Source organism: Culex quinquefasciatus, chromosome 1 (genome assembly GCF_015732765.1).
Source record: "Culex quinquefasciatus strain JHB chromosome 1, VPISU_Cqui_1.0_pri_paternal, whole genome shotgun sequence".
Lineage (NCBI taxonomy): Eukaryota > Metazoa > Arthropoda > Insecta > Diptera > Culicidae > Culex > Culex quinquefasciatus.
In genome coordinates, this window is record NC_051861.1 from 88,383,644 (window position 1) to 88,407,518 (window position 23,875).

The 23,875-nt window shown below is 36.5% G+C and overlaps 1 protein-coding gene across 2 annotated transcripts; it reads right to left on the reverse strand.

The window, feature by feature from the left end:
- Positions 1-10,822: 10,822 nt before the first annotated feature.
- On the reverse strand, positions 10,823-11,558 carry LOC119765146. Of its 2 annotated transcripts, none has more exons than XM_038248389.1 (2): positions 11,409-11,555; positions 10,823-11,331 (listed from the first exon to the last, which is right to left on the reverse strand). In XM_038248389.1, the coding sequence occupies exon 2, from the start codon at positions 11,283-11,285 to the stop codon at positions 10,956-10,958; it is 330 nt and encodes a 109-aa protein (XP_038104317.1). In that variant the 5' UTR covers positions 11,286-11,331; positions 11,409-11,555; the 3' UTR covers positions 10,823-10,955. The 2 variants fall into 2 exon arrangements, with proteins under 2 accessions (XP_038104317.1, XP_038104316.1); XM_038248388.1 differs by having other exon boundaries at positions 10,824-11,334; positions 11,409-11,558.
- Positions 11,559-23,875: the final 12,317 nt, after the last annotated feature.

Here is a 23,875-nt window from a genome sequence, read left to right on the forward strand (position 1 = left end):
TTTAAATTAGTGCACATGTTTGCCCACCTTTGAAAAAAATATTTTTGAAATGCTGAGAAAATTCTCTATATTGTGCATTTTTGAACTTAGTTGATACGATCCTTAGTTGCTGAGATATTGCCATGCAAAGGTTTAAAAACAGGAAAATTGATGTTTTCTAAGTCTCACTCAAACAACCCACCATTTTCTAATGTCGATATCTCAGCAACTAATGGTCCGATTTTCAATATTAAAATATGAAACATTCGTAAAATTTTCCGATCTTTTCGAAAAAAATATTTTCAAAATTTTTAAACTAAGACTAATATTTCAAAAGGGCCAAACATTCAATATTGCATGGCAATATCTCAGCAACTAAGGGTCGTATCAACAAAGTTAAAAAATGCAAAATATAGAGAATTTTCTCAGCTTTTCAAAAATATGTTTTTCAAGGGTGGGCAAACATGTGCACTAATTTAAAAAAATGAAAAACTTCGACTATTTTCAAAAAAGTCACCTAAATATGGATTTAATTTGAAAACGGTGCACTTTATCAAAATTTCACTAAAGTACTTTTTGATTGCAAATTTGATTTAACATCGAAAAATGAAGTTGAAAAATTTTTGCGACCAATTTTTCGATTTTTTAAAAAAATCAGTATTGATTCAAAAATTCATAACTCGCTCAAAGATTTTTTGCACAACATGGAATTTTCTGAAAAGTTTGCATTTGATGTCCTCTAAAACATATCAAAAAAATAAAATAAAAATAATGTTTTTTGCAAATTAAGTTTTAGTGACAAAAAGTTAAATAAAAAATCACTTAAATTTTTTTTACCGTGTATCATTTTTTTCAGTGTAGTCCATATCCATACCTACAACTTTGCCGAAGACACCAAATCGATGAAAAAATTCCATCAAAAGATATAGATTTTTGAATTTTCATGCATCATTTTTGTATGGCCAGCTGCAAATTTGAATGGAAAATTATATGGACAAACTAATGATACAAAATCGCTTCTTTGGGCATACCGAAGGCACCGAAAAAGTTTCAGTCGGATTAAAAAATACAAAAAAAATCGAATGATCGAAATCTGAGAGAACTGCTCAGCTATAAAGACAACTTCGTTAGTAACTTGAAAAAATAGTTTAAATTGAAATTTTTGTTTGTTAAATGGCTGAAAAAAAATTCTAGCAGTCCACTGTTAATGCTTGTTATAAATTCTGGGCACAGTCTTTCCGTGTAGTGGAATTTTGTTGTATAGGTCGTGGATAATCGCTTGCCACCCCTTGAGACAATTAATACAAAAATCTTCTTTAAAAAAAATTCCAAATAAATAATATCTGGAATGTAAAGAAAATTAGGATTTTCAATTTTCATGTTTCATGGCTGAAAACAATAATACAAATGTCGTACTGTCTAATAAAACTATCCAAAAACTGGAGAAACTAGTTTAAAAAACATTTAAATTCACATTCTTTCAGAATTATGAACAAAATTGAACTTTCTCAGCCTATTTCTATGATCGGCCTATCATCACCTGGATCATGAATTTCAGCTTAAGGGATAATTAAAGAGAAAAATTATAATTTTGATTTTAGAGAAATCCCTCAACAATTTTTGTTTAAATGCTCTAAAAATTGTATTGCATAGAATTAAGATAGAGAAAAATCAATTTTTTCTTGTGTTTACAAATTAAGCTTATATTTTTCAACTGACGATATCTCGGCTACTCTTGGTCCGTTTTTTAATGTTAAAAACCTATCGAGTACAAATATTTTCTTAATTTTAAGCATTTTATCCATTTTGAAATAAAAAGAGGCTTAATTTGAAATGTTGCAAACTTTTTAATAAGAAAGATTGAAACCGGAAATTGATTTCATTTTTTTTATTGAAGGCATTTTGCATCATTGGTTCTTCCATACAAGTCTCCTTAAAATTTTGGTAGATGTCCGTACGAAAATGGCATGAAAATATTTAAAAATTATAATTCGAGAAGGGAATTTTCAATCGATTTGTGTAGTCTATGTGTCTGTTTGTATACAGCAATTCCATTTGAAAAGAGCCAAAACAAATCAGACCCGTATATTCGCGATTAAAAGCTCAAAAATTCCGACAGATGGCGCAAAGCATCGAAGAATGACGATTCAAATTTTCGCTGTTCGGTTACATAGGAATGCAATTTAAGAATTCGACGACGTTTTTCCGCTAGGTTCGCTGTTTTTCCAGCGGTGTTCGGAATGACAGCCCCATACAGTTTGAGCAGGTTTTAGGGAAAAATCGCGTTTATGATGAAAAATCAAGCATTTTCAGGAAAGTGGGGTATTGCAAAGTGTGGCAATTTCGCTAACGATCATAATGCGTGGTGATTTGTAGTGATTAATTGTGGCTGGTATTTTATTTAAACGATTTTTCTAAAAAGATGATCGATATTTTGGATAACTTGAGTTAAATGTTGCAAAAGTTAAAAGTAATGATGAAATGTTATGTAAAAGTGTTTAAACTTTTCTTTTTTTTCCCCTTTGACCAAAATATTGACCTTAAAAATTCATTTTGGTGATTTTTTGGATTTTTTTGGAAAAATTCGAATAACTGGCAATTTTTTGAGAAAATTATTGTAATTATGCTGTAATATGACTCTAATAGTTTGTTCTATCAATAATACACACATAAGGAGCATTATCAATCAAATAAATCATATTTAAATCAATTTTTCAAAAGATCTTTTTCGTAAATTTGAGGAAAAAACATGAAAAATTAACTCAGCCCCTATGATTTATACATCATTCGATTCGTTTATGCGATTGTCACACTTTACAATAACTTTCATTGACGTTAAAAAATATTTGAAGGAAATAAAAATCAAAAACTGCAAAAAAATACATATTTCCAAGCGCGCTGTCATTCCGAACATCGTTGCGTAGTGCTTCTACTCGCCACCAGGATGCGTGCACGTTTCTGTCGAATCTCTCAATTGCCGTTCAAGAGCAAAACGACATGCGACACCTAGTGTTGAGTAGCAGAACAGAACGAAGAATATCGATTGAAATTTCCGCCCTTTGAGGTTATGTATGCGAATTCTGTTTTGTTAAATTCCAGCTTTCAAAACAACTTTTGAGCAAAAATTCGAGCTGATACTTTGTTAACTTTTGATGCTCTATCATTTTAAACAATTTTTTTTCGAAAATTATTTCTCTTGATTTTTTTTTATTGCGTTAATTTATAGAGAGCAAAAAGTTTACATTCATACTACTTGAATTTTTTCTCAAAAGTTGTTCTAAGAGCTGTAAATTCAATTTTTAGTTTGCATTCCTATGTAACGGAACAGCGAAAATTTGAATCGTCATTCTTCGATGCTTTGCGCCATCTGTCGGAATTATTGAGCTTTTAATCGCGAATCTTAAAATTGAATTTACGGCTCTTAGAACAACTTTTGAGAAAAAATTCAAGTAATACGAGAGTAAACTTTTTGCCCTATTTAAATTAACGCAATAAAAAAATTTTAAAAAATAATAATTTAAAAAAAATAATATTGTTTAAAATGATAGAGCATACAAAGTTAACTAAGTATCAGCTCGAATTTTTGCTCAAAAGTTGTTTTGAACGATGGAATTTAACAAAACAGAATTCGCATACATAACCTCAAAGGGCGGAAATTTCAATCGACATTCTTCGCTCTGTTCTGCTACTCAACACTAGGTGTCGCATTCAAAAACACTAGGGTGGTTCAAAAAATTGCATTTTTTGTCATTTTTCGCAAATAAACACTTTTTATTTAAATCATACTTCCACGTCATTTCATCCAATTTTAGCTGTCTTAGACGCAAAGGAAAGGTGATTAGTTTGGCTATTTGAGAAAAATAGTAAGAAGTTTCAAACATCTTGCTTAACACTTGAAAAAGGCGTATGAGTACTTAAAATGGCGTGTCTGGACCAAAGAGCCTATGTCTGAAAATATTGTTCTCGGATTTCTGGAAAAAAATTACACTACATTTCATAAAATTGACGATGTTGAACCGTACGTTACTGGAAAATGACGAAATCTGCAAAAAACAACTTTTTTCACGATGTCCTATACATGTTTGAGTACCAAAAGTTGCGTCTTTAAATACGAAAATGTGGATACCCAAACATGTCTCGGTCATCGCTGAAATTTTAAAGTTATCGCAATTTTAGTGAACAAAAAGCAGTTTTTTTTCTCTTTTTTTTTCGACAGATGGAGGTGGAGGAATCCTTCGAGGAGGAAGATTTTCGTCTCGTCCGCGGGAATCGGAAGCGGAACAAGTCCAGCGAGGTCACTGGAATCGGCATCGAAGGAGAAAAAGTTGAGAAGACCCTGCTCAACAACAACAAGTTCAGTCCGCTAGCGGAAAACAAAAACAACAACAATGCCAGTCCAGCAGGAGGAGGGGACGCCCCGGCGGTTCCACCACCCGGTCAGTCGGCAGGTAAACAAAAGCAACCACCTTTGGTGGTGAAGAACACCACGGATTTTTACAAGCTCGTGGCGATAGTGGAAAGTTGTAAATTAGGATTTAAACCGATTTACAAACTAACCCGATTTGGAACCAAGGTGACCTGCTTCTCTGTCAAAGATTTTGACAAGTTGCAAGAGCTACTCAAGAAGAAGAAAGTGGAATTTACACCCACGATCGGCGGAGCGAACGAAATCATCGGGTGGTTTTTCGTGGTTTTCCTGATGAACTGAAACCGGACGAAGTCAAGTATCTTCTGAAGAGGGATCTCAAGCTGGACGCGCTGGAGGTGCATGCCATCAAGCGGAAGGAAAAGTCCCCCGTGGACGAAATTCCGTACATTGTGGTCTTCCCCAAGGGATACACCAATCTGAAGAAGCTCTCTGCAATGAAGGTTGTGGCAAGCACTATCATCCGGTGGGAGGCCTACCGGAACAAGCGGCCGAACGTGACCCAGTGCAGGAACTGCTTGCAGCTGGGTCATGGAACCAGGAACTGTCACCTGAACGGCAGGTGCAACAACTGTGGGGGTCCCCACAAGACGGACGAGTGCAAAGTCCAAGAAGCCGAGCCGAAGCGGTGTGCCAACTGCTCTGGAGCCCACGAAGCCACGGACCGCAGCTGGCCTAAGCGTGCGGACTTCATCCGGAGGCGCCAGCAGGCGTCGAAACCGAAACCGCCAGCAAGGAAGGCGGAGAAGAGTCCAGCAGTTCCGGCGTTTACGCCGGCGGAGTTCCCTCCGCTGCCGGGCGCAGTTCCGGACGGAAAATCCAAGGATCGCCCTCGTCCCGCAGGAAGCAGCCAAGGTGGCCCCCGAGACGGTGGAGCCACGGAGAAGGAAGCCGGGGAGGTTCGGCTGAGCTGTGGGGGATTTTCTCCGAGTACATCGGCAGGTTCAAGACCTGCAAGACCCGCTTAAAAATATATGGGTCTAATTATTTTGGACAAGGAACCCCCAGAAAAAATTGGAGCCCGCCTGGAGATTTTTTTTTTTGGTTTAGGCTCTTTTCAAATGGAATTGCTATATACAAACAGACACATAGACTACACAAATCGATCGAAAATTCCTTTCTCGAATTATAGATCTTTAAGTATTTTCATACCATTTTCGTATAGACATCTGCCAAAATTGTAACGAGACTTGTATGGACCAATGACGCAAAATGCCTTTAATAAAAAAATGAAATCAATTCTGGTTTTCGTGCACACATTTTTTACCAAGGCGGCGAAATTAAGTAGCTTACTCCGACTTCGGCTAAGCAACTCTCATACAAAGTGTTTGAAAATTGTTTGGAATAATTTATGGAGAAATTCTTTTCATATGTAATTGGAAAAAACAATTGCAAAGTTCCAGCAAAAAAAAAAAATAAAAATCAAATCATGTTGAAATTTCCTCTCATGATATTTTTAAGGGCATCCCTTAAATTCTTCAACTCCCTCTGGAACCAACAGCGGGAATTTGTTTAAATTTGGTGACGGGGGCCCTCGGACAGTTCACTTTGTCCGAATGTGTGTGCGGTCCTCCCCATCATCGTTACACACTGCACTGGGACAAATTCCGGGCCATTTTTCCGCTCCATGGTGGTGCGGCTGTTCTGGCCCTGTGCAAGACTGATGGCCACGTGGGAGTTGTCGAAAAGGTAAAAGTTGTAATCACTGTGGTGGTGCAGGACACAAAACCGTCCCCCAGCTTAGTCGGTGCCGCCGATGACGAGCTCGTTGGATCTGGTCCACATTTTTTTGGGGCTTTTTCGGACCGGTTGCGGAGGATTTGGAAGTGCTGATGATCGTTAGCGATGAGGGTCAGCAGAATGGTGCTACACAGAGAGATGAGCTCTGGAACGTATTTTTTTTGCCCTCGCACGTCCCAGGTCTACACCCGTGGTCATGAAAAATGGCACCCCAAAGACGGACGGGGACGGTGGGCAGTGATGGTAATGTGAACTTGAATTGTTAGCAAAAGGTGCACATCAAAGCAACAGTAATATTGGTTGAGAATAAGCTTTTCACACCCCTGAAAAGCCCATGGTTTCACTGAACTTTGTGCCCGGCTGGGGAGGGAGAATGACCAACCGACAGTTCTAGATTGGGTGGCACGGTCAATTATTCTAAGTAAATGGTGGGGGGAACTTTTTGCTCTTTTTTTGCTGCTGCTGGAAGAGGGTTCGTTGCTCGTTTTTTATGTGTCACTGCGTGTGTGTCTGTGTGCTGAAATTGCGGAATGTTTGGTTCATGTTTTTAAAATGGTGCACATTTGTCAACCAGGGAACAGGTCGCTCACCAGGGCTGATGCTGTCACCCCGTCGTGAAGAGGACACCAGGAAAGGTCACCGAAGTAACCAGCAGCAGAGGTCGTAGATTATTTGAAGTTTGAATTATGTTTTAATAATGAAAAGTTGGATCTTTAATAAATCAAAAACTTGTTTAACTAATTGTCTTATTTTGCATAAATATTGAAGCATGCTTTAGTCCTCTTCATTAGTCTATTAGAGAACAACTTTTTCGAGAAGAAACACACTTCAATTTCAAATAAATGTTGGTTAGCACTCCGATCTGCATCCATACACCAAGTATCGATTTCATTTTTTTTTTCTCCTGTTGAAACCGTTTCTCCACACCACTTTTATGAAATTGATCAGTGATGAATAAAACATCAAGTTGTAGGTCCTTCCCCAACCCCCTCCATGACTCAGCTCCAATAGTGAAAGGGTAGAAATCGCAGCCCCAACACACATCCAATCATTTCGCGATGTTTGCCACGTGGTTACGTTCTGTTGCTCGTTTTTTGTTGGCAATGGTTATTATCCAGGAGCGATGGGGTTTTCAGTAGATTTTAATGTTTTGAGTTTAAATAATAAGCAATTCTCTTCATACAAAAATGATGTATGAAAATTCAAAAATCTGTATCTTTTGAAGGAATTTTTTATCGATTAGAAGACTTCGCCAAAGTTATAGGTATTACGCCCTTTTGAAATGTTAGCCATGATTCAAAATTTTTGTAAATATTGTTTTCGAATATATCGGATAATTTCACGAATGTTTCATATTTTAACATTGTAAATCGGACCATTAGTTGCTGAGATATCGACATTAAAAAATGATGAGTTTTTTTGGGTGAGACTTGAAAAATCTCAATTTTCCTGTTTTTTAACCTTTGCATGGCAATATCTTAGCAACTAACTATAGGTCATATCAGCAAAGTTCAAAAAATCAAAATATAAAGAATTTTCTCAGCTTTTCAAACATTTTTTTTTCAAAAGTGGGCAAACATGTGCACTGATTAAAAAAAATGAAAAACTGCAGCATTTTCAACAAAGTTACCTAAATATGGCTATAACTTGAAAACGGTGCACTTTATCAAAATTTCACTAAAGAACTTTTTGATTTCAAATTTGATTAAACATCGAAAAATGATGTTGAAATTTTTTTGAGACCGATATTTCGATTTTTTGAAAAAAAAACCTGTATTGATTAAAAAATTCATAACTCGGTCAAAGATTTTTTGCACATCCTGGAAATTTATGGAAAGTTGGCATTTGATGTCCCCTAAAACATATCAAAAAATAAAATAAAAAAGTTTTTTTGCAAATCAAGTTTTGGTGACAAAAAAAAAACGCTGCCCCCCTCGGTCCCATGGTCAAAGTCGAGGGACATAAACTTCAAAAAATATTTGCAACGGCCTTAAGTTATTTAAAATACTTAAAATGTTTTATTTTTGCTTATTGAATCAAATAGGGCAATTTTAAGCTTAACGGTACACATAATTCAAGGCTTTTTCCCCAAAATTGTTGTTACAGACAAAAACTTAACAACGGAAAGTGGGGCAAATCGGGACACAAAGTTTGAAGGTTCAAAAACGTCAAAAATCTTAAAAAGGCTATAGCTTTGGCAAAATTCAATTTAATTTCAAAATTCAAAATGCATCTGAAAGGGCTTAAAAAATGCAACAAAATGCAGGAAGAAGCACCCCAATTGGTTAAATCTAAAGAGAGTTATTGGCATTTTAATGAAAAACTAGCCTAATTTTCAAACACAAATAAAAAAGTGTTCCATCCAGATATCAACTCGGTTCGACCTGCAGCTTGTAGGGGACATCTGGGACTACCATCTGAGCCTGAGAACGCTTTGGGCAAGGCAGTTTAACATATTAAATAGACAGTTTTACTTTTGGTGAATTTTTTGGTTGCAAATTTTTGCTCGGGGGACCCCTTAGATACCATTTTCTGGTGATAATTTTATCATATTCTTGTTCCTGAGACAATTTCGCAATAGAAACACCCGAGCAGACGGTAATAACTTTGGAATAACATTTTTTGATATTTGAAAATACTAGGCCAATAACATTTTATGTTATTTATAACAAGTTTTGTTATTCGCCGTTATGATTTTTGCCTTCCTCACCTTACTGAGGAAAGGCTATAAAATCACTCGAAAAATGAACTTCTTAATTCAACCTCGTAGACCTACCTTCACGTATACCTATCGACTCAGAATCAAATTCTGAGCAAATGTCTGTGCGTGTGTATGTCTGTAAGTCCGTGCACCGAAAAAAAATGCACTCGATTATCTCCGGACTGGCTGAACCGATTTGGGCCGTTCTGGTCTCATTCGATCCGTCTTAGGGTCCCACAAGACCTATATTAACTATTATGAAGTTTTGTTAAGTATTTCAAAAGTTATGCTAAAAAAACGATTCTGGCTAAAGTTTGAAAGATTGTAAAAAGGGTGGTTTTTGTAAGAAAACCCGTCTGACCATACATTTTTAGAATGGTATTTGAAAGACCTTTCTAATGAGCCCAAAACATTGAAGATCTGATAACCCTATCAAAAGTTATGAGCACTTAAGTGTCATTTGTACACATTTCAGAGGCCGGATCTCAAATATTTTGATGAAAAAGTTGTCCGGATCTATCATGCTACCCATCGTTTGATAGGTATTCAAAAGACCTTTCCAACAAGCCCAAAAGATTGAAGATCTGATAACCCTATCAAAATTAAGTGTCATTTGAACACATTTTAGAGGCCGGATCTCAAATATTTCGATGAAATTGTTGGCCGGGTCCATAATGCGACCCGTCGTTATTTGGATAATTGAAATACCGTAAAACGGGGTGACTTTGATAGCCGGGGTGACTTTGATAGGTTTGCGATTTTTCCGCAACCGTGGTAGAGAAGTGTTCAAAATACCTCATGAAGAACTTTTCATAAATTTTTGAAAAGTTAATAAAGTTAGTTAACTATAGTTAAGAAAAAGTGGATGAAAGTCATTATTTTAAACTTCTCAAAGTGTCATGATTTTCTCAATGAACATGATTTTTAATCGGAAAACGGAATGCATTTTCGGATTCTTTGGACAATTTTCCACTAGGAGAAGGTTAAATAAGTTTGTAAATAATAAATAATATGTGTTTTTGAAGCACAATTAAAAAAAAATCTCCAAATTTATAGGCAAATTCAGTTGAACAAATTTCATGTAAAATGTGAAAACTTGTGATTCGTGCTTCGAATTCAGTTTAAAATGCAATATAAATCGATAATTTTATAAACAAAACTATTTTTAACAAATTTCAGGCAAAATTCCGACTTTTTAACAATTTTACCTAAAATTTATATGTATTTTGTTAAAAAGCTTATAAACTTAGTTAACTTAATATAAACATTGATTTTTTAACTTACAAACTATATCAGCTACTTTAGTGATGGTACATTTAACGTACAAATAAAGTTTGAACATCTTAAATATGATTTTAACAAGAAAAACTATGACTATCAAAGTCACCCCGGAATTAAAACCAAGAATTTTTAACGTAACTATTTTTCTAAACACTATTGAAAAAACTTTTTTTCCGAAATAGTGCATGGACTTTGTGTGGTCTACCCCAGTACATGTTTTAAAAATAATAATCTTGAGAAAACCCTTACCTGTTGGAAAATATTCTAAAAACAAATTGAAATCCTATCAAAGTCACCCCGGTTTACGGTACCTTTCTAATGAGCCCAAAACATTGAAGATCTGATAACCCTATCAAAAGTTATGAGCACTTAAGTGTCATTTGTACACATTTTAGAGGCCGAATCTCAAATATTTCGATGAAAATGTTGGCCGAGTCCATAATGCGACCCGTCGTTAGTTGGATAATTAAAAGATCTTTCTAATGAGTGAAAAATATTGAATATCTGATAACCCTATCAAATGTTATGAGAACTTAAGTGTTAGTTGTCGCCTTTAGGGGGCCGTATTTGAGATATTTTGATGAAAATAATGTCCAGAACCATCGTGCGATCAAACAGTTGTTGGATAATTGAAAACCCTTTAAAATGATACTATAAGATTGAAAATCTTATAACCCTATCAAAAGTAATGAGCCGATAAGTCATATAGTAAAACAATTTTCCCAATTTTACCCATGGTTTCTTTTATTATAATAAAGTATATAAATAATTTTTTTTTCTCATCTATTCTACATCTTATTTTTCAAACATTATTTTCACTGCCTATAATTATATCATCGAAAACATGTTGATTCCACAAAATCTGCGTCTCCTCACGCCACATTCCGGTGTCGTCCGAATCTCGTACAATTTCCCAGCCGTCGGCGTCATCAACGACAGGACCGAGTAAATATCACAAATTGATACACCCACATCAACATCCACCGTTAGCAGCCCATGGTCACAGTACATCGCTAGCTTGAACGGCTCCCTCGGCACCGGAACTATCCACAGCGGAACAACCTCATCGATCACCTTGCCCGGCGGTCGTCTCCATAAACACATATCCGACCACGCTGGCCGCCGCCAGTAAGTAGCACCCGTACCGGACGGTCCCATCGCCGGCAAACTCCGGAACCGTGTTTTTCAGCTTAAACTTGAGATCCTGCTAAAAAAAACGTAAACAAAAACATTATCTCTATGAAACAATTGCTTCCTGAAGAACGGATATCACCAACTTACCGTTACATACAGTGCCGGCGTTCCGGGGTGGCCATTGCGGGGAACCGAAATTGCGAAGGTTTTAGGACGCGGAGATACGGATGCATTTTTTTTCAAAAACGCGACGCAATAAGAACTGTTGCAGGAAAACACCCGTTTGACGTTTGTGTGGATGAGCTGAGAAGGTTTTTGACATTTTCTTTTGTGCCTTGGGTTTTGCGAGTGGCTCCCGGGATTTTGTTGATTTGAAACTCCCGGGAAAAATGAACAGATATATTTTTTACTGCCTTAAGGCTTACATAACTTTAAAGTAATACAACTATTGAAAGTGAACAATTTTCATGAAATAGCCCGTAGGTGTTGTTCAAATATGACGTCCAATGATTTTGGGATTCTAGACCCCATATTCCATGTAGATATGTTGTAAGAAGTTTACTTAAATAAATAGTAGGTTGGACATTCTTACTACAGGAATAAAATATGTACATAATTGTGAGGAAGGCTCCAACCACCATCGGTGGATTAAGTAACGTTTTTTGTTATTGGACTGTTATTGTAATAACAGACTAATAACATTTTTAGTTATTCTTCGAACAAATCTTTGTTATTATTTTTTGTTATTTTAACAACTAATCCGATCATCCCAATAACATTTGGAGTTATTATTCCATAACAAAAAATGTTATTCCCAAGTTGTTTTGGCTTTCATTCAATATCAGACCAATAACAAATTTTGTTATTATAACATAAAATGTTATTAAACTCTTATGCAAAAAAATATTTTTCAAGAAGATTCCATAACATTTTCTGTTATTTTAACAGTATTTGTTATTGAAATGGCATGAATTATGTTATTACCGTCTGCCCGGAGCATGCATAAAATTGTTTATTTTCATCCATTTTAACCCTTTAAAAAATGAAAGTTAAAAAAATTAAGAAGCTGCTTTTTTCTGGTGTCATCTAGTATCCTTGGAAACGAACTTGATTTTCAATAAATGTGAATCGAAGATTTTTTTTTAACTTTCATTTTTTAAATGGTTAAAATGGATGAAAATAAACATTTTTATGCATGTTTCTAATGTGAAATTGTCTCAGGAACACGAATATGATAAAACTTTTACTGCGTTTTTATCAGCTATCATGAGGTGGCTCCTTAGACCTGTCCCCTTCCCAAAAATCTCCTACTCCAAGCGTAACTAACTTAAGGGTACCGTGGAGATTTTCCCATATCCTATTTAAAAAGAGGAGAATCAACGCTTTCCGTCTTCCAAATCCACTAACCTTGGGAGATGGGAGCGGACGGCAATGGACGGCTGTCATGCACAGCAAAAAATCCGATGGTAAAATCGCATGCAAAAGCATGCACATCACCTTCGTCAAAATAAACACTTAATATTACACACAGCATGTACAATTTTTGCAAATACAAAAAAAAAGTTGCAACCGACGGGATTCAAACCCAGCACCAAGAACTGGCGCCTTAGTCCACTCGGCCATCAGACCGATGAAAAGTTGTAAGGATAAACGCATATATCAACTTGACATTTCGGTCAAGTAGGTTTCCCATACTGATGGGCTACATATTTCGGGGTGTTAAATCACATAACATTGCATAAAATAATGCAATATTTATTTTACACCCAGGCCTTTTACACGCAGCTGGATTACTACTTTTTTAGCTGTGTGGTGTTGAGAATCTGGTTCATGTGGTATTGGTTGCACTCCAAATTATCAATTCCTAGGCAACTTGGGTTCAGATAATCATCGCATAAACATGACGAAATCGAGTATGCAATCCGCTTAAACCACCGTCTCCAAGCGAAGGGAAGTGTGTTGGAGTTCAATTCAATTTTTCTATTTTCCAAAGTTTGAGATGTTCTAAAAATATTTATTTTTCAGGGTATTTTGCTTCATAAAAATGTAGGTTCTTATAAAAAACATATTCGCTGGTAAAAGTAGCCCAAGTAGCACTCATAACTTGTCGTCTGTTGAATAATAGTTAGACAGCTGTTTTTGATCAACATACGAGGAAAAAATCAACGTTAGTTAAATAACAGTTTGTTTCATTACTTGTATAACTGACTTATGTAACTCTTGAGATTTGTGCCACACAAGTGTTAAAACACAGTCAACTTCACTCTTTTCCAACTTTAACACACAACATAGGGAATATTTTCACATGTTTGAGAGGGTAAGCATTTGCTCCTAACTCCATCCAATTTGATGATTTTCACTATTTAAACAATTTATTTTGGAACACTTTTGATAAAAACTTGCTTGCTCACTTCCTATTGAGCTATTTATCACTTTATTTCACTTGAAAACACTTTTATGAGCTGCAATTGAACGTCAAAGTGCTGATATGCCAAGATGCTGTTCCCTCATCTGCAATGTTTTACTCGAAAACAGTTTGATGAATAAAAACAATATTGCACTGTTTGTTTCACTGCTTATCTAACATAGTCATGTACCGGCATCTTCTGAAAATTGGGCGTGGCCAACCATTCTATAAATAACATTGGGTTTTCTCGCTTTGATACACAAATGTTATCGGAGAATAGATTATATAACTGATGCTCAACATGCATATTCAACTAGGCGTGTTGTTAGGTGGCGTAAATTTGTACATGAGGAATTTAGAGTTTCAAAAATGCTTATGTATTGAAGATTGCAATAGTTTTGATTGTTGACCGATTCATTTGTAAACATATCGCTGGTAAAAGCTACAAAAATTATCAGCTTATAGAGTTTATGATAGAGAAAACAACAAATCAAAATCATACCGATTTTCAATATTACTCCGTGGTACGGTAATCGAAATGACAGTTGAAACGGTTTGTTATAACAAAGTTATATAGTGGAGTTATAAAAACTGACTTGAAACAAACTTATATAACTTCAATTCCAATGACAGCCTTCGTTGGAGTTAAGTTCTTTAGCTAACAAAACAGACAGCAGCCTTCTTATTGACGCTTGGGCCAGCTTGTTTACTATGAAGCCCCGTGGAGAGATGTGGAAGCGCGCCTGGACCTGCCGTGGAGATAACAACAAATCGTCGAAGTCATCAGATCGAATCTTGGGACAGAGGAAGTTCATCAAAAAAGGAAAATCTTAAAGTTCGCCATGCAGGGAATTTCACACTAATCATCGCGCGCCATGATTGTTTTTCTTTTTTAAAATTCAATTATTTTAAAGCAGAAACAAGCGTACTTCTTTTATTAGCTTCGTCGTTGATTGAAATTGTATTAAGAATCGTTTGTTTACATGTAAGTTAGTCGACGGTTTGATAGCTGTTTTCAATCTAACTTTCCTTTCCAGTGTGCGCTTTGATTTGACAGCACAGCCGTAAGCCACGCCCTCTTTTTTCGTTGAATCTCTTGTTAGATGGCACAGTGTTGTCAAATACATTTGTACAACTTATTCTGATAACTTGCATCTTTTTCTGGCAAGTTATACAACAAAAAAAGTGCGCTTTTTCCAGTTCACTGGAGTTGTAGAACAAGTTGTGATAACGAGGCGGATTGGTTATACAACCAGTTAGGAAATACGTTTATCTGACAAAGTGTGTTGCTTGGGAGCTCAACTTGAATTTAAGCTAACAATTTGTAAGTCGATGTACTAATTTAATTATTCTTTGACTTTGTGTTACTAATAAAAAATACAAACATATTATACAAAATTTTGCCATTAGTTCCCGATTTGCCTTTGGTGACAATTTGAGATGTGAACGGTTGTGTTTAAAATCATTTTTTCGAGTTTTTCTGCCTTTATTTAAGGGAAATGTAAATGGTTGTCAAATTTCTACAATATACTGAATATTTTGTCACTCCCACTTGAGAAACACATTTGTTTAATAAATTATGATAAAAAGAGATTAATTTTTTTTTCTAGTAAATTTATCATTTATTGATTAAAACCTATTCCTAATTTAAAAATAAAATTCGATTTCATGACATAAAATTTCAGATAAAAATGCAGTTAGTTTTGTTTTTGAGGCAGACTTTTATGCAGAATAGTTTATTTCCAATATTTTATTTTTATAAATTCAAATATCCGCGAATCTTAACAAAATTGCAACTTGACTAAATTACCCGGTGAAGTTACGAAGGTAATCAGGTTTACAAAACAAATAACTGATTTTTTTCTATTCTTTTTCATCAAGATTCCCAAAAAGACACACCGTCCCTGTACAACAGTTATCAAAACTGACACCCACACCTAGAACCCGTTCCAAACTCGAATCGGAACCATTACAACTCAATCAATCTTGGCGATGGTGGCTCGCTGGAAGTGCTCCTCATCCTGGAACCCGTGCCTCGATATCTGACTCCAGCTTGGGTGGGTGGTAGGGTGAGAATTGGCAGCAATAGTCTGGCAAATGGGAGCGAGCAATTTCCAAAATGGGATTTATTGTAACGACTGAAGCCATCAGAAAAATTGGAAATCGCTGGAAAATGGCACCCATCTCGATCGCGTTCAGTGTCTCATTCTCACGGTGCACTTTTTTCGACGGTTGGGGTGTTCTCGTGAAAGTAAGGAAACTGTCTAAAAACGAAATTTATAATAAGAGGTAAGACAACTTATCAGACCTTATCAGAGTTAAAGCAAAATTTGTGAATTTTGATAGCGTTTAGGTTTTTTTTTATAAAGATAAGAAAAAATTCAAAATGGTTCTGCGAAGAATTGCTCAGCTGGTCAAATCTGGTGAAAGTGAGATAGCCAATTTGATATGAAACTCTACCCCGCGCACCCCTCCTCCACTCCAAATATTGACTTTGCCAGAGTGCTTGAACTAACTGTGTGCGTCCTTAAGGATATCGCTAGACTCACTCACCAAACTCATCTTTCGGAGATGCCCGGACCCGCCAGCGGTAGAGTGGCGTCGGAGGTGCTTATCCCAGAAATCAATTTCACTAAATTTTCGAGCTTTCTCGGGGTTCTCTTTTTTGGAAGGGGGCCCCCATGATTGGTTCTCTCCAAAAAACTTTTCAATCTGCAGCCGGCAGAACCCGAAATGAATCTCCAATGACCCCCTCTCTCTAGCAGTGGCGTGGGTGGGAGAGTGCCAAAAGTGGGACCCCCATCCTAGCCCGGGGAATGCAGTAAAAATTTAATGGTCTTCCTCGAATGTTTACACATTTCGGCAATACCCTGGCTAGAGCTGCGAGCTATCACCATTCCCCACAGATCAGACGGACCAGATGTGACCGTTGTCGTCGTCGTCGTCGTCGGTGGACAGAAGACACTTTTTGGATTGGTTGGTGAACAGAAAAAAGAGAAAAAAAAAGAACAGAAAGGTGAAGAGTGTGTGCCGGAATTGGAATGGTTCGCGGACGCTAGACTGGTCCAGGTTATAGCCTTGAGAGCTCAGGGTCGTTAAGATTGGGAAACTTCAACTTGTGATCTCGATGATTCGTAGATCAAATTTGTCGAAGAATGCACATTGAATGGATTTTGATTGAAGAATCTTATATTTCAATTTAAGATATTGTGAATTTGCGTTTCACAGCTAAATTTCTCCTTTAACGGTGCACATAAACCAGAATCTAGTGCTACAAAATGTAGTTATACTATAGTTGTTACCGGTGATTTTTATATTCATTCTCCAAATTTATCAAATCGTTTACTACAAAGTTTGGCTATTTTTGAAATCAGATTGCTGCCGGGATTGGTCGTGAGTTTAACAAATTTGAAAAACAAACCTCTTTGGTTGCTGTGCACCCTTAAAAATGTACCGTTTTTTCCAGGACAAAATGTTTTTTCTCTCTTTTGGATAAACTTTTGAAAATTTGGGAATGATTTGGATTGTCCCTTCTTTGCGCAAAGTGATTGCAATTTGTATGGAAATTAGTTTAGTACTAAAAATCCATTTTGAACAAATTCACTAACCATTAACTACCATTTTGAACAGTCTACTAACTTCGGGAAAGTACTACTGAGCAATTCTCTACCAAAACCGGAAATGGATTTTATTTGTATTTTTTTATTTGGCTCAAACTTTGTGGGGGCCTTCCCTGTGACCAAAAAAGCTATTTTGTGTCATTGGTTCACCCATACAAGTCTCCATACAATTTTGGCTGCTGTCCATACAAAAATGGTATGTAAATATTCAAACAGCTGTAACTTTTGAGTGAATTTTCTGATCAATTTGGTGTCTTCGGCAAAGTTGTAGGTATTGTTGAGGACAATTGAGAAAAAAATAGGTACACGGAAAAAAAATTGCAGATTTTTTTATCAACTTTTTTTTCACTAAAACTCAATTTCCCAAAATACGTATTTTTTGATTTTCGAGATTTTTTGATATGTTTTAGGGGACTAAAATCCGCAACTTTTGAGCTATCGAGAAACATGGTCAAAAAATCTGCCGCCAAGTTGTAAATTTTTTGAAAAATAGTGATTTTTGGAAAAACAATCCAAATTTCATGCAAAAACAAATTTGAAGTTATTTTTTAATACAAAATTGAATTTGCAATCGAAAACTACTCTACAATTTTTTTGATAAAGGGCTTCGTTTTCAAGATATAGCCACCGAAAGTTTGATTTTAGCAAAATATGTGCAGTTTTTCATTTTTTAAAAATAGTGACCATGAGCGACCATTTCTAAAAATATTTTTTTTGAAAAGTTCTGAAAATTTGCTATAAAATTGTCTAAGAGACATTGAAGATTGGACCTCGGGTTGCTGAGATACAGCCGCTTTAAGAAAAAGAAACACGAAAATTGAAGTTTTCTAAGTCCCACCAAACCAACCCACCATTTTCTAATGTCGATATCTCAGCAACTAATGGTCCGATTTTCAATGTTAATACATGAAACATGAGTAAAATTTTCCGATCTTTTCGAAAAAAATATTTTGAAAATAAATAAATCAAGACTAACATTTTAAAAGGGCCAAACAATGAATATTACGCCCATTTAAAATGTCAGTCTTGATTTATTTTTTTTTCAAAATATTTTTTTCGAAAAGATCGGAAAATTTCACGAATGTTTCATATTTTAACATTAATTTTTTTTCCGTGTTCCTATTTTTTTCTCAATTGTCCTCAACAATACCTACAACTTTGCCGAAGACACCAAATTGATCAGAAAATTTACTCAAAAGTTACAGCTGTTTGAATATTTACATACCATTTTTGTACGGACAGCAGCCAAAATTGTATGGAGACTTGTATGGGTGAACCAATGACACAAAAAAGCTTATTTGGTCATAGGGAAGGCCCCCACAAAGTTTGAGTCAAATCAAAAAATACAAAAAATAAAAATGGTCGAAATCGGCCGATTTCGTAGAGAGTTGCTCTACTTACTTTGACTAAGAAATGCTCAATATTTCTAGAATACATACTAAAAAATTCTGTAAAGATAGACAGCTTTAAAAATTTAGAGATGAATCACTCCAAAAATCCAAACCAATACCACCAAAGACATCGATGTTGCAGAATTTATCAATTTTGCTGAAATTCAATTGGCTTAGTCAAATTTCTTGGAACTTACTGAAGAGTTCCTCTGAACACTGCAATTTGATTGGATTGATTTCTGATTTGATTGGATCTTGCACAGTTATGGGCAATTTATGATTTGTAGGTGTCTCAATCAACAAAAACTCCAGGTTCGTAATTTTATTGGTGCTTTATTTAAAATTTAAAACAGCAAAATTACTGTTAAAGTTTAAAACAAAATTATGTATTTAAACAACACTGTCCCGGCCTTGGTTGTTAGGCCGTTAAGTAATTCCAGGTGTAGGAGTCGTCTCCATACCATAAGTACAAACAACACACCAAACCAAGCATACTCCGGTGGAATCGCTGTCGGCGGTTGGACTCGCAATCCAAAGGTCGTCAGTTCAAACACTGGGGTGGAAGGTTCCTTAGAGTAGAAAGAGGTTTGGGTGCTCTCCCCATTCAAGCCTTCGGACTCCTAGGTTCGAGCAGAAACTTGCAATAGAGACCACAAAAGACCCGGGGGTCGTTAATGTGGATGGTTTCTAATCTAATCTAATCTAATCGAACACAAGCGCAGCCAGTCCGAAGAAAGCATCCGGGAAGAACTTATGGTTAGGTTAAACCTCAAGTTCTTTCTTGTCATTATTAATGATTGCAGTACTATCGAGAACCCTCGAAATGTAGTTACATTACACTCACTAAAGCGACCCGGCCTACTGCGTTGCATTAACCGCAAGAGACAGATTCTATGAACGGAACCCACATTTCATGGTATCATCAGGGGAAGAAGAAGAAGTGAGGACATACCGTACCAACCACTTCGAGTTATTTATAGAATATGGTGTGTGTAGTGTGTGTAGAGGAATCGTTGGGAAAGGGATTGTTGTATTATATAGTAAATGACCTTGTGACATTATTTCACCACCACGGATTAATTCACTCAAGGGGTGTCAACCCCTCGGTGGCCGAGTGGCTAGAGCATCTGACTACCAATCCAAAGGTGTGAAGTTCGAATCCCTCCTGATTCCATGCGTTTTTTGTTCATATTCAAAGTTCAATTATAGTTGAATAATTTCAAGGAGACCGGTCGGGAATCGAATCCGGAACCTTCCGCTTATGAGGCGGGAGCCGTAGCCATTAAGCCACGGGCCGGTCCCGGTATATAGGTCGTTAATGTGGATGGTTTGATTTTTTTTTATTTTTGTTTATACAGCAATTCCCCACGAAAACAGCATGGAAAAAAACAAAAGTCCTCGGATCGGGCTCAAAATTTTTCTGGGGGTTCCCTTGCCAAAATTATTAGACCCGTATTTTTTTGTTTGGCCATTAGGGTGACCTACGGCGTGTTAGGGTGGTCTGAAAATGGCCATTTTCGTCGATTTTCGCAAAAACCACTTTTTTCGAAAAATCATAACTCCTCGCCATTTTAACCGATTTCAATTGTCTTAACGTGAAGACTTCCATCATTGTCATGATTTTTCGTTCAAAGATATAAATTTTGCGTCGTTTTCAATATTTTAACAAAAATCCTTCAACAAGTTGTTTAGAATAGTGCCCTACACATGCTGATTCCTTTTGGTAACGATTATCCCATTCTTTGTAAAGTTATGGAAATCGTCATTAATGAATGATTGCGAACTTGGGCGTCAATGATTGTTACACAAAATTATATAAATTTTGAAACACATTTGATTTAGAGCAAAAATTTCTTCAGTGGCTTCAAGAAGGCAACAACCTGCACTTGCTGATTCATTTTGGTGCAGATATTCGTTGAATTGAAATTTATACAGAATATTTTAAAGTGGTGATCAATTTTCTTCGAAAATGATCAACGGCTTTACCTTAAACGCAAATGAAAGGATATAGGTTGGCCTTTCAAAGAAAAATAGTAACAACTTTCAAAAATCTAGCCTAACATATGAAAAGGGCGTATGAATCTTTAAAATGCCGTTTTAACGGTGTCTGGACCAAAAAGCCTGTGTCTGGAAATATTTGTATTGGATTCCCCGGACATTTTTACATAAAATACTAAAAAATGGGAGGAGTTCATTAACAGGATTCCGAGATATGATTTTTTGAAAATAAAATCCGTGTTTTTTGACACGCCATGCGCAAAACCCGGAGAATGACGTATTTGGCAAAAAATCAACTTTTTTCACTAAAACTGCGATAACTTCAAAATTTCAGCGATGAGCTATACATGTCTGGATACCAAAAGTTGCGTCTTTTAATTACGAAAATGTTTGTACCCAAACATCTATAGGCCATCGCTGAAATTTTTAAGTTATTGCAGTTTTAGTGAAAAAAGTTGATTTTTTGCCAAATTCGTCATTCTCCGGTTTTTGAGCGCGGCGCGTCAAAAAACACGGATTTTATTTTCAAAAAATCATATCTCGGAAACCTGTTGATAAACTCCTCCCATTTATTGGTATATTACGTAAAAATGTCCGGGGAATCCGATAAAAATATTTCCAAACATAGGCTCTTTGGTCCAGACACCGTCAAAACGGCATTTTAAAGATTCATACGCCCTTTTCATATGTTAGGCTAGATTTTTGAAACTTGTTACTATTTTTATTTGAAAGGCCAGCTTATATCCTTTCATTTGCGTTTAAGACAATTTAAAAAATGGCGAGGAGTTATGATTTTTCGAAAAAGTGGTTTTTGCGAAAATCGACGAAAATGGCCATTTTTCAGACCACCCTAACACGCCGTAGGTCACCCTAATGGCCAAACAAAAAAATACGGGTCTAATTATTTTGACCAGGGAACCCCTAGAAAAATTTTGAGCCCGATCCGAGGACTTTTGTTTTTTTCCATGCTGTTTTCGTGGGGAATTGCTACACCCAAAGGAAAAATATATCTCAAAATATGCAACATTGGATTTGTTGCAGAAAATGTCATATTTTATAACATTTTTTGCAGCAAGCCCATAGATCATTTTTGCCCGTGTGTAATAATTTCAGCGATCTGCAGTTCTCACCAACACATATAAAGCTGGCCCGTCCCCGAGCAACACTCCAAAGAGAAGCATATGTTGGTGCTCTTTCACTCACTTTTCATCAAGCGTCCATGGCGCGGTAGCGTGTCGGATCAATAACCAAGAAGTTGGTGGTTCAATCCTCGTTCTGCTAAGTGTTTTTTTGTGAAATACAACCAAAAAGCCGTCGGTAATGTCGATAATTGTCGGTAACGGGCAAAAATGTCATACTCCTATATCGCAAAAAATGCATGAGGACAGATTTCATGCAGATTCTGATATACTTTCATGCCGCCATGCATCACAATCATGCGACTGCCAGTTGGGTGTATATAACATTATTTTCAAAAATGGGTTCTAAATTTGCCATGCATCTTCGTGTACAAATCCTAATAAAATTCCAGTTGAAATTCTTGTGGAGTGCTTGGTTAAAAATTCAAAGTTTATACTCACTGAGGAGCCATTTGTCAGAAGAATATTTAAAAATTCGAGCATTTCACGGTATTTACCACATTTTACGTATTATGCGGCTTCCGAGATCGTGAATATTCACTGGCCTTAACGAAAACCCTAGATAATCAAATTTTATATCTTGTTCAAATCGGTTTTGGATTGAAGAAGAAAAAAATACGTCAAAAGTTAACAAAATGAGACATAATATTGCTATAATTTTTTGGATTTTTTTTTGACTTCGAAAAAATGCCCAGAAAATCTGTAACTTCTAATCGATTTGTGATCTTCAACAAAGTTGTTCAGCGTTATCTCAACAAGCAGGCATAAATTTGGATTAGTGTAACGCACGTGGCGACACAACTGGACCGAGATGATTTCCGGGTGTAGTCTCTAGGACTTCGAAGTTGCGATGCTGGGCGCAGAAAGAGCTGTGCTCCGAAAGTGGCCGAAAGTGCAGCGGTAGCGGCACCGGAAGATGGTCACTAGCAATCAGAAAATGGTGGGACACTTTAAAAAATGTTTTGAAGAAATTATCTTGAATAATACTTAAGAAAAACATTAGTTCAACTTAAATGCCAAAATTAGTCACGATGACTGATTTTTTGTAATATTTATCACAGTGCACTGAACCCATTTGGCGCACAGTTGACTAGAATGTGCCAAATTTCATCGTCTCCTTCAATCGGAGGATTGCAATTTCACGTGGCACACGTATTCCAGCTGCCCCTTCCCCAGCATACCTTCCCCCTAATCCCGAGCCTTACTTTCGCCAACAAATGGAGAGAAAACAGGACTTTTTGCCCTCGCACAACCCCTGCTGCTCCAACATACACGCTAAAATTTATATGTATGAATTGCATTACGCTTTGACCCGTTAATAATTTCAAATAAATTGCATTTTTTGCGCCCCTCTCGAAATCGTTCTCTCTTTCCAACTCTCTCTCTCAACTGCAAAAGGGCGCTCGGGTTGTCGTTATCCATAAAGTCCCTCCCCCCTCTCTCTTCGCCGGCCTCGAGACTGGTTCTGCGCCTGGAAGGTATGCAGGCTGCACTACACAGTTGAAGTGCAAACTACTCCTGCTGCTGCTGCTGCTCGTTACCATCAGTCAGCGAGTGAGGTGGTGGGGGTCTTTGGAACGCTTGTTTGCAGTCATGTTTCGGGGATCGCGATTCGTTGCCGAAGGCGGCTGCTGCTGATGTCCCCTCGAGGGAAAGCTGGGAATAGTTCATCAACGGTTGTGGTGGATTTGGACCTTCAGGGATAAATGGAACACAAAACTTTTTGCCTATAATAGAAGGTTGTCAACACTGTGCTCAGTGTTATTTTATTTAAACTTTCGCTACGAGAGAAGCTTTTTTGCATCATAAGTTCGTGATATTCTGTCGTATGTCTTTTATTGAATAAACATTTAAACTTAAGCATGCTGATTTGGGCTTTTGTAAACTGTAAAAGTCATGATCATGCTTGCTCAATTAAGATTTTTCAAAGAAGAGGTAAGAAAATTAACTTTCAAACTGCATTTATCAATTTTACATGCTTGTTTAAAAGTTTAAAAATAGCTTTTTGTGACCAAAATTATTTAAAAAAAAATAATTTTAAAACGAATTTCTGCAACCC